Raw genomic sequence first — 16265 nt, 5'->3', positions numbered from 1 at the left:
GCTTACCTTTTATCCCGCCCATGGCAGAGTTAGATCCCCAGCGACAGAACCCGCGGAGGGATACCCGTGAAAGATGGGGCTCCAATCCTTGTCACTCCCAAAGCCCAGAAAGGCAAAGGTGAAGGTTGGGTCCTCAAGTTCTAGAAGATCAGGTAAGGGAGCAAGACGAATTGATACAAAGGATGGCGGCAGACATGGAGACTATGAAACGCCAAATAAAAGGCAAAGGGGCGACAGAAGAAGAGGTGGGCAAGAGCAGGGCATACCCTCGCCACTCAGAAGATCGTGACAGACAAGTCATGCTATCACAAGCAGAAAGTAGGAGCCTTAGAACATGCAACACTCAATCAAGGACTTCTAGGACTCGTTACTCCAGGTCTGAGAGAACGAGGACTGAAAGGTCACAAACAGAGGGAAGTAGCTATCGGCCCTCGTACATGCACCAAACGACATCTAGGCACACGAAGTTGCCTAGGACGGCAGACCCGCGGACAGTGCTTAAAGAAAGGGCTCGAAGGAGAGAAGACACTTAGGCTCGCGACCCCGCAGAGTCTCTGTATTACAACGGTTGGCTCCTAGAACACATAGGAGTGTCGAGGTTGGAATGCCAGAGCCACGTCTCGCCTATGAACCGACAAATAAAGCGTTGGCAAGGTTGCAGAGTTCACCGTTCGTTCCAGCGATAGAGAATGCACCATTACCCTCCACCTTCTACCATCTTAAATTCACTATTTATGAGGAAAAATCGGACCCCTACATGCACTTGAGCCATTTCCGCCAAGTTATGGCGGTGTGTTGGCGAAACGAGGCTCTAATATGTATCATATTTCTTTCTAGCCTGGGTGACCTGGGTCTAACATGGTTTAGAAGGTTGCCAAAAGGTAGCATAGCTTTATGGACGCAACTAGTAAAGGCATTTGTGACCAGATTCAAAACAAACACCAAGACGCCTGTAGAGATTGACCAGCTTCTCTCCATAGATATGGGCGGGAAGGAAACATTGGGGTCTTACAATAACCAGTATTGGGAGACTTTTAATCAGATTGGAGATTGCCCCACAAACCTAGCTATTGCACGGTACAAACAAGGTTTGTCGGCTGGCAATAAGTTGAGGGATTCAATAACAATGACGCCACTCCTTACTATGGAAGCCTTGATGGAGAGAGTGCATCAACACATCCGGGTAGAGAAAAATGGGGGGCGCAAAAAGCTTTTGGCACAACAACGATACCAGACAAAAAGCCTTGGCAAGAGTTAACACGGTTGACAAGTAGACCGACCGCGCAAAAAGTCTTTGCCCGGCTGAGGGGTAATTAAGAAAGTTGGCAGGAATAACCAACATTTTGTTCACTTCAGCCGAGATCAATCTAGGTTGAAAAGGGTTGGCAGGAATAACCAACATTTTGTTCACTTCAGCCGAGATCAGGATCTAGACTGAAGAGGGTTGGCAGGAATAACCAACATTTTGTTCCCTTCAGCCAAGATCAAGATCTAGGTTGAAGAGGGTTAGCCGGAATAACCAACATTTTGTTCTCTTCAGTCGAGATTAGGATCTAGGCTGAAGAGGGTTGGCAGGAATAACCAACATTTTGTTCTCTTCAACCGAGATCAGGATCTAGGCTGAAGAGGGTTGGCCGAAATAACTAATATTTTGTTCTCTTCAGCCGAGATCAGGATCTAGGCTGAAGAGGGTAGGCAGGAATAACCAACATTTTGTTCTCTTCAGCCGAGATCAGGATCTAGGCTGAAGAGGGTTAGCAGGAATAACCAACATTTTGTTTTCTTTAGCCGAGATCAGGATCTAGGCTGAAGAGGGTTGGTTGGAATAACCAACATTTTGTTCTCTTCAGCCGAGATCAGGATCTAGGCTGAAGAGGGTTGGCAGGAATAACCAACATTTTGTTCTCTTCAGCCGAGATCAGGATCTAGGCTGAAGAGGGTTAGCAGGAATAACCAACATTTTGTTCTCTTTAGCCGAGATCAGGGTCTAGGCTGAAGAGGGTTGGCCGGAATAACCAACATTTTGTTCTCTTCAGCTGAGATCAGGATCTAGGCTAAAGAGGGTTGGCAGGAACAACCAACATTTTTGTTCTTTTCAGCCAAGATAAGGATCTATGTTGAAGAATGGTTGGCAGGAATACCAACATTTAGCTCTCTTCAGCCGAGATAAGGATCTAGGCTGAAGAAAGTTGGCAGGCATGACTAACAGTTTCTCTTTCTCTGGCCGAGATAAGGATCTAGGCTCAGGAAGGTTGGCAGGTATGACCAACAAGTTCTCTTCCTCTAGCCGTGATAAGGATCTAGGCTCAGGAAGGTTGGCGGGTTTGACCAACAAATTTTTCATTTTTTAACCGAGATAAAGATCACGGCTCAAAAAGGTTGGCAGGATCAGGTAAGGCCAAGCTAATTAATCCGGTTAGACGTGTAGTCGGAATGATGCAAAACATTGAAAAAGAAACACGGTAACTGAGCAAAGAGATCGAAAATTTTCATCAATTGGGCGATGATTACAAAAGGTAGGAAATATAGCCCGGTTACACAGAAATAACGCATTTTCATGCGATTGCGAACTCGAAGGTTATAAATGTTAAAAACAAAACAGCGGGCCCCTTTTTAAAAATTTTTTGGGCAAAGTGAAACGGTTGGCATAGTACGAGGGGGCAATCGACACGTCTTGGTAAGGACGTGATGTCAGACTTTTTTGGGGCGACAGGCCGTGCGACCAGCGCAATTTTAGGATGCTGAACAAGCTTTAATTCGGCTGGAATCATTGTTTCAACGCGGTTGGACTTCGGTAGCTCGGCTGAAAGTCAATAATCCCAATCATGCTTGGCAGATGGGATTAAGGAGCAATTGAGAGGGTAATTTATAAATAAATATTGGCCAAGCTACGGTCCTTTAGTCTCTGTTTTGGGCCGGACTAAAGGCCGAGGTGTGGGCTTCAAATAGCTCAGTCCCATGTTGTGTAAACTCCAAGCTGGGCAGAGGTACTGTGGACCGAGCTACCTAAACAAGTGGGCCTGGTGGTTAGCTGAGGTGTTGGTGAGAAAGGGCCGGGCTTGGTATAGCTCGGCCGAATGCCATCTGTATCATTACTTAATTGAGTATATGATCGGGGTAATATAGCTCGGTTAGGTTACAGCAGCTTAAACGGAGGAGGTAACCATTTTACTTGACTGGAGGAAGTCAGAGTGTTATCATGATAGACATTCTTCATTAAGCTTAAGACTCCTAGAAGGGCTCTGCTAAGGAGAGTAGAGTTCTGTTAGGATTGTGTAAACCATCTCACTTGGTTGGTTGTGAGTAGAGTGTTATCAAGATAGACACTCTTCACAGGGTGTGTGATTCCTAGGAGGACTCTTATAAAGAGAGTTGGAGTCCTATTAGGATTGGGCCAAGTAGAATCTATAAAAGCTCATAGCAGGACCTATGTAGAGGTATCCTAATTCTTACTTTAGAATACATAGAGCTTATTGTCTATTGTCTAGTTGCTGACTTAGGCATCGGAGGGGTTTCCGGCAGACACCCGCCGATTAGTTCACGCTTGTGTTTTCAAGTGGTAAAGCAATGTTGTTTGGAGAAATGCAAACTTGATCAACAGGATTATACGAAAAGATTATTTTGCGTTTGTACAATAATAATTTCATTATAAAATATTAATGATGATGATGGCCTTTTGATGTGCGACACCTCATTGATATATTATAACATATGTGGATGTATTTTTGTTAAATGTTAGGAATATTATTATACTTTTACTAAATGTTATTAAAAAGTAAACAATATTTTAATTATAAAATTCATTTTTTCTGTTTAGTTTGGAGTTTATAAAAATATTTTTTTTTTGAATTTTGAATTTGTATTTTTTTCAGTCTTTAGTGATTTTTAAAAATATTTTAACAATTCATTATAGTTTTGATATACTTTAAAGTACAAAAATCTTTTTAAAAATGGATAAATTACAAAAAAATAAAAATAAAATAAAAATCGAGATTTGTTTAAAATACGAAATATTTAATTTCATACAAATGACACTTTTATTAATAAATCATTAAGTTAATTAATAATTTTAATAATGTTGAAAATATATTTTAATAAATAATTCATATAATTTTATTAAATATATATATATTTTTTAAAATATGATGTTTATAATTTTCTAAATCACGTGGGGTAATCCATATTACAAGTGAAGTTCAAGAGGTGAATTTATAATTTACCCTCAAAAAATTTATCTTTTGATTAAGCCTCTTTGAATGTAATGAGCTTTTTTTGTTTTTTTGTTTTTTTTTTTTTCCCGTGTAGTTGAATTTTAATTTGAAAATGAACAGATGGTCTGGTGATATGTTTGATATTTTCTGTTTGATTGTTGAGAAATCAAGAAAGGAATATAAGTTTTTTTTTGATAAGCAAAAGGAAACAACTTTATTGATATCAATAAACGGATTACATCAATAAAGTAAGGACGAAGAGCAACGAGCATCATAGTGTTACCCTTCATCTCATCTAGGTTGGTACCAAGAGCAACACCCAATCATTTGAGAGCTCATGCCAAAGGGTTGGCTAGATACCAATACCACAGAAGAAAAAAAACAAACAGGACACAAAGACCAAACAACAATACACCCGTAACTCCCCCAGCCCATCTAGTACAACACTCTCCCTTCCAAGGCTAGTCTAATATAACAATGCACAACTTAGTAGCATTAGGACTTGGATGCAAATCTGATCTGCTGCGGGATACAAATGAAATCCTGGATTGAATATGGACACGCCTTTGATTGAGCTTTAACCCATATTGCAATTCACAAGAGCTCTACCGAAAGAATCTGCTTCCCACTAAAAGAATGCACCGCACAGTACCAAAAGAATTTGCTTCCGACTTAGCAGCAATTATTAGCAGAACCATCAGCAGAGCAATAATTAGCAGCACCAGCAGACCAGCAATTAGCAGATTCCTCCATTACCTTGTCATTCTTATTTGTACCTGACCATCAATCTGTTAACCTCCACTGCAGCTCACCCTACTTATAGGCACAACTGCCTCACTCCCAAGCTCAAAACCATCTCAACCTCCACCAATGCATCCTTTGTTAACATTACAGAGACATAAAAAGAGCATGTGCTTGTACTTGGAGATCCAAGCCAAGGGAAAGATAACATATGCAACCAGCAAACCTTTTAAAACAACAAATACAGTTCGGTTCAATACCCACAACCTACAAGTCTCCACATACAGGTCTTGAAATCACAAAACCAGCATACTCAAAACAAACAACAACAATACTCCCAAACCAGAACAATGCACAGACAGACAGCTACATACTTATCCTGCAGAACACCCACACCCCAAACATACAGATACAATGTCTAGCAACCGATAGCTCTGATATGCTGCAAGTTAATAATAATATCCTGAACTGAATACAAAGGCTCCTTTGACAGAGATTTAACCCAAAAGGCAATCCTCACCTTAATCAATTCGCATAATTCATTCAACTGGAAGATTTTCCCGTTAAAGACCACATCATTTCTACTTCTCCATAATGACCACATGACAGCCATGGGGATGGCCTTCCAAATTTTATTTTCAAACTTTCTCCATTTATAACCCCTCCACCATTGCAGTAGCCCATATAAGTTGATATTCATACTAGTATTTTTAGAGTAATTGTTACCAAATATATATATATATATATATCAATCTTTTAGAGACCAATTTTAGTTGTCTCAAAAAAATTACAACATTTACACATCACTTTCATTTGTTCCAAAAACTAAGACTTTTAGAGACCATTTTCATTTGTCCCAAAAACTAAACTTTTAGAGACCAATTTCTGTTGTCTCAAAAATTAATTTTTGTCTCTATAACTACTCCGCCTGCTGGACTATAATTAGACTTTTAGGGACAAATTTTGGTTGTCTCAAAATCAAAACTTTTTACAACCATATATTTTTGTCTCTAAAAATCTATTTATAATGACAAATGCAAAATTTTGTCTCTAAAAGTCATTTTTTGACTTTTTCGAGCGGACCATTTGGGACAAACTTCGCGATGGAGAAAATTGGTTGGCTAAAATTTTTCCTAACAAATATTACACTTTTAGGGACGAAATAAATTTGTCCCTAAAAAACTGATTTCTTGTAGTGACATTTGTTTTAAAAGAAAGGGATGATAATTATAATTTCAAAAATAGTCATCAATTTTTTGGTAAATCATACAAATAGTCTTTGTAGTTTATGCGATATGTCAATTTGGTCCCTATTGTTTCAGTTTGCTCAATTTTGCCTCTTAATTTAACGGATTGTGTCAATTTAGTATAATAAATAACAATTGTTAAGTTCGGTGGACGAAAAGTCAAACTATGTGTCAATTTGGTCTATGTAGTTTATGCAATGTGTCAATTTGGTCCTTATCAAAATCGAGCAAATTAAAACAATATGGACCAGATTGACACATTTTGTAAACTGTAGGGACTAAATTGACACATCGTGTAGACTTTCTATCCGTCAAACTTAGCAACCGTTATTTATTGGACTAAAATAACATAATCTGTTAAATTAAGGGGCAAAATTGAGCAAATTAAAACAACATGGACCAAATTGACACATCATGTAAACTACAGAGACCATTTGCATAATTTATCCTCAATTTTTTGTAATGTAAATGTGATTCAAACATATAACTACTAATGTCCGATCATCTTATTTTTTGCATGAATAGCTGCTTAATGAATCTTAAAAAATGAATGCTTTGAATCACCAAAGTCAGTCTCAAAATGGGTCCATCAAGCCCCAATACTCTCTTAATTTAAGATAGTCAATTTGAGATAATCCAAACTCATTTTTAGAGTGTGTACCATATGATTAAGTTATGAGGTTTATAGTTTTTGGTTGTGATCTATTAGAGTGTTAGTTATAATTTGATAATGACTCATTGGTATTTGTTATAACTTGCTGTGATATTGATTATAACATATTACGATTTTTATTTTGATTAAATATTTGACTATACATTTTGTGGTGTTTGATTATGAATTATTATTATTAGTATTATTTTCAATTATGTCTGAAAATAATTTTATTATGACAATTATGGTAATGAACACGTCAAATGCCATAAGTTGCGTATGATATACATCTATTGAGAGTATGCACCGTAGAATCACCCTTTTGAAAATGATAAATAAAATATTTTGCCCTTTAAATTGACATACTACTTAGCCTAGTGGTTGTATAATACTTTTTGTGGTGTGAGATTGCGGGTTCAAGCTCTATGGAGAGGAATTTAATACCTTTGTGGTGGTTTATTTCTCCTAAATTATGGAGTTGTATGCAATTAGTAGTGGTTGTTGGGCACGGTGAGCTTTATTGAATTTTTTATTATTGCAGATTAATAATCTATATGATAATGTAAAATTTATCATATATATAATTAATTTTCTATCGATTGACAAAAAAAAATAAAATTGACATACTGTTAAAATTTTAATTATAAAATTGATGCAATTAAATTATAAATACTAAATTGACACAATACACAAATTATATATATTACGGGTATAATTTATTTTCCTTCTTGTAGAAGATGGCAACTTACAAAACCATTTTGAATGTTTTTGGTAATGAAGTTTCAAAACCCACAAAACTATCACATGTGTTAAGTTGTCTTTTTTCGAACCTTAATTTTGCATGTTTTTGGTAATGAAGTTTCAAAACCCACAAAACTATCACGTGTTTGTTAAGGTTGTCATTTTTCGAACCTTAAAATGTTAGAAAAATTTGGGCTCCATTTGGTTTAATTTTGAAATTGTGATTCTCTTTTTAAAGTTATGATTTGAGTATGGAATTGTGAATTAAGTTTTGAAAATAGTTTTAAAAAGTGTTTCGAAAAGTGTTTTTGAATTTTAAATTTTAAATTTCGAGAAGAGCGGATTGGGTCTACCTGATCGTCCAGCCAGTTGATCGGAATAGTGAATTTTATTTATTTATTTATTTTTCAATTACAACTTGTTATTTGAAGAAAAAAAATATATATATATATATATATTTGTTTTAGATATTTTTTAAATATAGAAATTAATTTTTTTTGATTTTTTATAAAAATAATTTAACAATCTCATTACTAACCATATTCAACACTATATCATAAAAGGGTTTTGAATTGAGTTCTGTGTTGTTTGTTTGGTTATGAGTTTTGAAATTAATTTTTGAATTGAGTTTAATATAGTTTTGAGTTATGTGTTTGGTTATGAATTTTGAAAAGTGTTTTTAAAATTTTGTCCTTGAAATCATGATTCCAAAGACAAACCAAACAGAGCCTTAGGTTGTGTTTGAGATGTGGATTGACTTTTTAATTTTTTTGGCTGTTTTAATCCGGAGTTAAAAAGCCTCGTTTGAAATAGACTTTTTGACTTTTGTGAGAGAAAAAATGAAATGACTATGATTTGAATGTGATATTTTATCTTATTAATTTTTTTTATCTATTTTATTTTATTTTATTTTTAATTATTTTAACGAAAAAAAAAATCCAAAAAAACTACATGCCAAACGGAGGCTTAGACAGTCCGTTTGATTATGGGTTTGAAAACGTGATTCTAAGCCTACATTTGAACCCATTACAAAAGAGGACCTCGTGTTTGGTTATGGTTTTCAGACTTGATTCCAAGCCCAAATTCACTTGGGCTCCATTCACACAACTCCCCATTTTCTGCTGGATGTTCTCGGGCCAATTTCCTAAATAAGTCAAATTATCAATTCAATTCCCAAACTAAGCTTAGTTTTGAAAGAATTTTTAAAATAGGCTAAAACGTGATTCACAACCACGCTTTCAACGTCTGTGTACCTGTCCCGTGTGAAAATTGGGAAGTCTTAAAAGCGTGGTAACAAAACGCGCTTTTAATTAATAAAGCGCAGTTACAAAAGGTACTTTTAATTAATTTTTTTTCTTCTGAAATCGCTTTTCTGAACCACGCTTTTAACTTAAATTTTTTTTCTTCTGAAAGGGCGGTTCTGAACCACACTTTTAACCAAAAAAAATTTTCTTTTGAAATCGTGGTTATGAACCACGCTTTTATCTTTATTTTTTTTTCTTCTGAAAACGTGGTTATGAACCACATTTTTTGGCAAAAAATTTTTTGTTGTGAAAGCGTATTTGTGAACCACGCTTTTTACATAAACTACACCAATTATTTAGTTTCAGTTTAACTGAACTCTGAAAAAGAATTTTTTTTTTTTTTGGGTTTTTTTTTGGGGTTTTTTTTTTTCTGTTGTCATTGTTTTGGTGATAATGTATTTCAGAATAATTTTTTGGGTTAAAATTGTTTTACTAAAACCGTTCTCATGTTAATTTTTTTTTCTTTTCTTTTGTCTTTATTTTGGGTTAGAAGGTGTAATTTATAATTTTTTTTTGGCTTTACTAAAGTAAATTTATTTTGTTTTTTCTTGTGTTTGTTTTGGATTAGAAGGTGATAATGTAATTCATAAATTTTTTGAGCTTTAGTAAAGCCGTTTTGATGTAAATTTTATTTTATTTTATTTTCTCTTTATTTTGGATTAGAAGGTGTTATTCAGTAATTTGTTTGGGCTTTAATAAAGCCGTTTTCATTTAAATATATATATATATATATATATTTTCTTTTGTCTTTGTTTTGGGTTATAAGGTGATAATATAATTCAGAAATTTCTTTTCGCTTTACTAAAGCCGTTTTCATGTAAAGTTTTTTATTTTTTATTTTTTTCTCTTGTCTTTGTTTTGGGTTAGAAGGTGTTATTCAGAAATTTGTTTTGGCTTTACTAAAGCCGTTTTCATTTAAATAATTTTTTTTTTTTTTTTTTCTGTTGTCTTTGTTTTGGATTAGAAGGTGATAATGTAATTCATAAAACCTTGAGGAAAAAACACATAAGTCTCCCTCAAAAATACATAGGTAGTACAGACATAAGTCTCCGACAACAATACATTCTGGACACCATGAACTGAACACACAATACATACATAAACATAACAGTTAGACAGACAAATATTAGCCAGACAATCTGACAAACTCATTACGGAAACACTTAGTCTAACACAGACATTACATATTAATGCATGACCTAATATTGCCGAAGTGTAGACATTAATACCTAATTCGCGCTTAAATCGGTAGGTGGCTCAGAGTCTGAATAGTCCGAAAGCTCAGCGTCAGAGACAAGCTCAGGATCCTCCATGATACGCTTGATTGCCGCACCATTTGGTTTTGTTCTGTTCTTCTGGGCATCCTTCTTAACTATGTACAGCTGCATATCGCGGGCTAACCTACAGCGCATTTGAGAAATCTCACGTTGTAATGTTTCACATAGTCGATCAACATTATCAGGATCTTCCTTTTGGATCTCAACAGAATGTGCTTTTGGCACCTTCAGTCGATTTTCCCGACATAATTTTTCTATTTGCACTCGCTCTATAAATAGTGCGGGCCACTTCAGAAGTCTAGCATTTGCTAAACCATATCCTGTTTGATTATCTGATGGATCCTCCACCAAACCACATGGATCTCGATAGTACTTGGGCATGACAAAATGTCGCTTCCCAAACCTATCATGATAAGCACAAGAGGCATCTAACAAAGTTAATGGTGTTTCATCTTCAGCATCGCCACTTCCCCTTCCCCCTTCTCGTCGTGAACTGTCACCCATTTGCAAGTTCCTACCACCTCTACGATTCCCACTCCCTTCCATGAACCATGCAGCCATGCTAATTTTTTAAAATAAATGAATGATAATTTCGTAGGGCGAAATGAATTGTAAGGTTGTGTCTTCACCTTTAGTTGTTTAAATAGTTGGTTATGAGCAGCTTTAGAAAGATGCCCCTGCATGACAATCCCACATATACGAACAAGGTATGAGTTGTCACTAGAATGAAAAAACAGAGAAAAGCAAATACTGTGTACCAAGTCACGTGACTTGACAATCCATCTGCATATACCGACAAAGTAAGGGCATGCTCACTGTAAGGTAAATAAGTTAATTCACTGTTGGCATGTGACTTTCTGCCTTGAGAATCACTGTAATAAAAAAATTGAGCAAAAAGTCGATAAAACCAATGCTTGTGCACCAAGTCACATGACTTGACAATCCATCTGCATATACCGACAAAATAAGGGCATGCTCACTGTAAGGTAAATCAGTGAATTTACTGTTGCCATGTGACTTTATGAATTGAGAATCCCACATATATCAATAAGAGATGAGTTGTCACTGTAATAAAAAAATCGAGCAAAAAATCGAGAAAACCAAAGCCTGTGCACCAAGTCACATGACTTGACAATCCATTTGCATATACCGAGAAAATAAGAGCATGTTCACTGTAAGGTAAATCAGTGAATTCACTGTTGCCATGTGACTTTATGAATTGAGAATCCCACATATATCAATAAGAGATGAGTTGTCACTATAGCGACCCTGGTCTTTTCCCATTTAATTATTGTATCCGGACTGTTCCGTAGATTTTGTCATTGTATATGGTTGTTGTTGTTATTCCTTATTTTCTCTTTTGGAATTATAGGATGTGTTGGGCAGGTTTGTTTCAGGTTGGTTGGGTTTAGAAACCAAGAGTTGCTGTCCAGGTTTTTGGTTCTTCGCTCGAGCGAGGAGTTGTTCGCTCGAGCGAGAGGTAGTGTTTGATTTGGACCTGTAGCTGTGCATTCTTGGCTCGAGCGAGCTTTTCTTCGCTCGAGCGAGTTAGTTCATCCTTCGCTCGAGCTATAGTTCCTTCGCTCGAGCGTGTGTCTGGGTTCAGACCTGAGGGTTTGAGTTCTTCGCTCGACCGAGCTTTCTTTCGCTCGAGCGAGCATTTGAGTTGTTGGCTCGAGCAAGGCTTCCTTGGCTCGAGCGTAGTTTCTCTGTGTCTGGTCGCTCGAGCGACCAAGTCTTCGCTCGAGCGAGCCTGTCCAGTTTATATACACAGCAGCGGGATTTGATCAGTCTTTTTCATATTCTTTTGATTCAAAACCCCAAGTTCGACTTTTCTCTCTCCCTACTCACCTTCTTTCTTAGATTTGATCCACTTAGGGTATGTTTCTACCCTAGATCCTTCATTTAAAAGATAGAGTGAGGCAAGGGCTACCATTTAATCTGAGCATTTGACGATTTGGAGCACTTTGGTATTTTGGGCATTCATCTCTTTCTTCACCTTTTTGGGTTGTTTTCTTTGAGGTAGGGATTTCCTACTCCATTTTATAGGTTTTGCTCTAAGTTTTGGTATTTTGATGTGTTGGGTTACTTTGGTAATTTTTGGGAAAACCCCAGTTATTGTAATAAATTAATTTATATAATCAATTCAGGGAAAATTGGGGAATTTAGTTGAATTCATGGAATTAATGAATTTATTGATTTAATGGTGTAGTTGGTTAGTTTAATCACTCACCTATGAAAATGTTGGAATTATGTTAGTTGATACATTTATTTCCTGTTTAGAAATAACTGTTTTGGGCTATCGGTGAAGGATAGTCGTGATTGATGTAGACATTGCATGTGGATTAGGAATAACTGAAACTAATCACATTGGTTAAGTCATTAACTTTGACTATTGCATTGATACAGAAAATACGTGTATTGATTGAGCATTGCATTTGCATACATTGTTTTGTGTGGGAGGAGATAGGAGATGTACTCCACGGTTTAGGGGAAGATAGGGGATGGACCTCTAAACCGGATTTTGTTTGGGAGGAGATAGGGGATGGACTCCATTAGCATCACTTTTATGTGTGCTTATTATATTGAAGTGTTTTTAATGATACAACACTAAAATGTGTATCAATCTGGAAGTATGAAGTGTTGTGAATTGAGCTTGAGTCTCATTTGTTTGTTGTTATTGGAAGGATGTGAATATGGTATATGTAATTCACTGTTGTAGGTTGGCCAGGTTCTGAGCCATGTTGATAAAATTGGAGAGTAAATTGTATCTTTGACAATAGTGTCATGAGACTGTAAAATGAAGTGGTTGATTATCTTGGTTAACCATCTGTCAAATACTATTGCTTTATTCATTGCTTATATGTGGTTTAGTATATTTCTACTGGGCTGTGGCTCACCCTTTATGGGAACATCATTTTCAGGTTCAGGTGATAAGCAACCTCCCAGGACTTAGTTTGGAAGGATGCGGATTTTGAAGACTTGTCTTTAATTATTTATTTTAAATAAGGTTACATGTAAACATTCAAGCCAAGGGCTTAACTTGTAAATGGGTTAATACTCATTCTTTTGTGTCCAAGTGTTAGCTTGGAAAGATGTAAGCCCTTAGGGCATTTATTTTGATGTTCCATGTAATGACTTTTAATAAAAGTACTCTGATGAATAATTCAAAAGATTCGTTTTCTTTTAATAATGCACGTTAATGTTATGTACATTATGGGTTTAATTTGAGGGCGTTACAACTTGGTATCAGAGCGTACCGGGTTTGAATACTTTGGGTACGTGGGAAGTGATTAGTATCACATTGGGTTCGTCTCGTTTGATAGAGACTTAGTGTAATGTTATATGCTTATGTGATAACATGTTTATGTGATTATGTGGGTATGGAATGTAGTTTCTAGGATGTTGATTGGATCCTTGAGTTTCTTGTAGTCTTGTTGGAAAGGCACTTGATCACTGCTGCTTCCAACCGGAACTATAGTAACGCATTGGGACTATCATTATCCGGGAATGAAATTCGTAGGTGCTTATGTGATTATGTGCTTACGTGGAATGAATTATTGTTGTCCAATGCATTAGGACGCGAGTGTTTAGTTTCGGCACATTTATTAATGTGCTAATGTCTTTGTTTCCTTTATTAGGATGTCAGGACGAGGACGAGGACGCGGTAGGCGTGGTAGGCCGGGTAGGCAGGAGGTGCCTGTGCCAGAGGAGATTCCGGCAGTTCAGGAGGGAGTTGGCCAGGCCAATGTGGCTGAGCCAGTAGGCCAGCAGGCTATGGGCGCTCTAGCCCGAGAGATAGCAGGGGCATTCAGGGAGTCAGTAGGCATTCTCAGAGCTGAGAATCAAGCTCAGGTTGTTGCTGCAGATGCAGGACCTTCCTTTCTGAAGAGGGAGTTCTTCCGGTCTAATCCGGATGAATTTGTGGGTGATCCTAAAGAGCCGCTTAAGGCAGATGAGTGGCTCGAACAGACAACGAAGACGTTTGAGATGCTTGGCATCGAAGACGAGGGGTTGAAAGTGACCTTGGCATCTTTTCAGTTGAAGGGAGATGCGGGTCAGTGGTGGAAGTTCACTAAGGGGCGTATAGGAGGTACATGGGAGGCTTTTGTGAATGCATTCCAGGAGAAGTTTTTATCTCCGGCAGTCAGGGAGAAGCTGCGAGACCAGTTTTGTCAGCTTAAGCAGGCGAGTTCTTCAGTGGCCGAATTTGAGGCTGCATTTACTAGTTTGTCCAGGTTTGCACCTGAGTTGGTGGCGTCTGAGGAACGCCGTTGTATTGAGTTTGAGAAGAAGTTGAGGCGTGGCCTCAAGCTGAGAGTTGGGGGAACTATGATTCGAGATTATGGGCGTATGGTTGATGCTGCAGCCCATATGGAGATCATGATGCAGGAGGAGGAGGAAGGGCAGAAGGGCTCCAAGAGGAGTCAGGATGGTCAGAGTGATGGTAGGAGACAGAAGGGTTTTAATCCCCAGCAGTCTCAGGGTAGCTATTCTAGATCGACTTTTCCTGTACCGAGTGCTAGTTCGGGGAAAGGCAGTCAGGGAGACATTACCTGCTTTAAGTGTGGCCAGCTAGGCCACAAGTCTCCAGTTTGTCCTCAGAGGGGAGGAGTTCAGAGAGCAGCATCATCTTCGGCTCGATCTCAGAGCCAGAGTCAGGGTAGAGGCCAGCCACTCTCGTGTTATCAGTGTGGTCAGCCAGGGCATATGAAGAGGTATTGCCCGCAGTTGGGTGGCACACCTGGTGCATCCGGTATGAGGCCGATTCAGGGTCAGCAGCCAGCTCCGTCAGGTCAGGCCTCGAGGGCCAATCAGGGGGCTTCATCGTCCCAGTCAGTACAGCAACCTTATGCTCCTAGGGTTGAGCAGGTTGATCAGAGGTCGTCTGGGCGAGTGTATGCTGTTACCGCACAGGATCTTGTGCCAGCACCATCAGTTGTGAGAGGTACCTTCTTGTTTTGCAACTCGGTTGCTAATGTTTTGATTGATACGGGTGCATCTCATTCCTTTGTGTCTGCTGCATTTGCATCTGTTTTGGAGTTGGAGTTAGCACAGTTAGCATCTCCTATTTGTGTAGTGTCACCTCTTGGGGGTGAATTGATTTTGAAACAAGGTGTTAGGGGTTGTGATATAGAGGTTGATTATCATAGAATCCCATTTTCCTTTATAGTTATGCCTATGAGGGGTTTCGATGTTATTTTGGGTATGGACTGGTTATCGTCATACCGGGCAGTTATTGATTGCTACCGCCAGAGGGTCACTTGTTGTACCGTGAGCGGGGAGTATTTTCATTTTCTGGGGGACCGGGTTGGTGATGAGTTGCCACCGGGGTATATTCCGCGAGGACAGAGTGAGCTTAGTAGTCTACTTGCTAACTTTTTGATTAGTGAGGATGATGAGACTCAAATTGTGTTGCCAAGGGTGGTTTGTGAGTACTCGGATGTCTTTCCCGAGGATCTTGTTGGTTTGCCACCGCATCGGGAGATTGAGTTCTCTATTGACCTAGTGCCCGGCACAGCGCCGATTTCCATGGCACCTTATCGTTTTGCCCCAGCCGAGCTAGTTGAGTTGAAGACTCAGCTCTAGGAGTTGCTAGACAAGGGTTTTATTCGTCCTAGTGTTTCGCCGTGGGGAGCACCAGCTCTCTTCGTTAAAAAGAAAGGTGGTGCCTTGAGACTTTGTATAGATTACCGGAAGTTGAATCGGGCTACGGTCAAGAATAAGTACCCTATGCCCCGTATAGATGACCTGTTTGACCAGTTGAAAGGTTCCCGTTGTTTCTCTAAGATAGATTTGAGATCGGGTTACCACCAGTTGAGGGTCAGGGAAGAGGATATTCCGAAGACGGCATTCCGTACGCGGTATGGCCATTATGAATTTTTGGTGATGCCATTCGGGCTCACCAATGCACCGGCAGTTTTTATGGATTTGATGAACCGGATCTTCCGGGAATTCTTGGATCGGTTTGTAGTCGTTTTTGTGGACGACATCCTTATTTATTCACCTTCTGAGGAGAAGCACAAGGAACACTTGAGAGTGGTGCTTGAGTTACTTAGAGCCCATAAGCTTTATGCTAAGTTTGGGAAGTG

General features: G+C 38.3%; 1 protein-coding gene across 1 annotated transcript; it reads left to right on the top strand.

The window, feature by feature from the left end:
- Positions 1-604: 604 nt before the first annotated feature.
- LOC145791723 (uncharacterized) lies at positions 605-1258 on the top strand. Its single transcript, XM_082872145.1, has one exon. It carries the CDS (start codon positions 605-607, stop codon positions 1256-1258), a length of 654 nt encoding a protein of 217 aa, XP_082728271.1.
- The last annotated feature ends 15007 nt before the right edge of the window (positions 1259-16265 follow it).

This window comes from Camellia sinensis, chromosome 5 (genome assembly GCF_055761805.1).
Source record: "Camellia sinensis isolate YWXY chromosome 5, ASM5576180v1, whole genome shotgun sequence".
Taxonomy (NCBI): domain Eukaryota; kingdom Viridiplantae; phylum Streptophyta; class Magnoliopsida; order Ericales; family Theaceae; genus Camellia; species Camellia sinensis.
The sequence above is the reverse complement of the archived record's forward strand: the minus strand, read 5'-3'. Positions and strand labels throughout refer to the sequence as shown.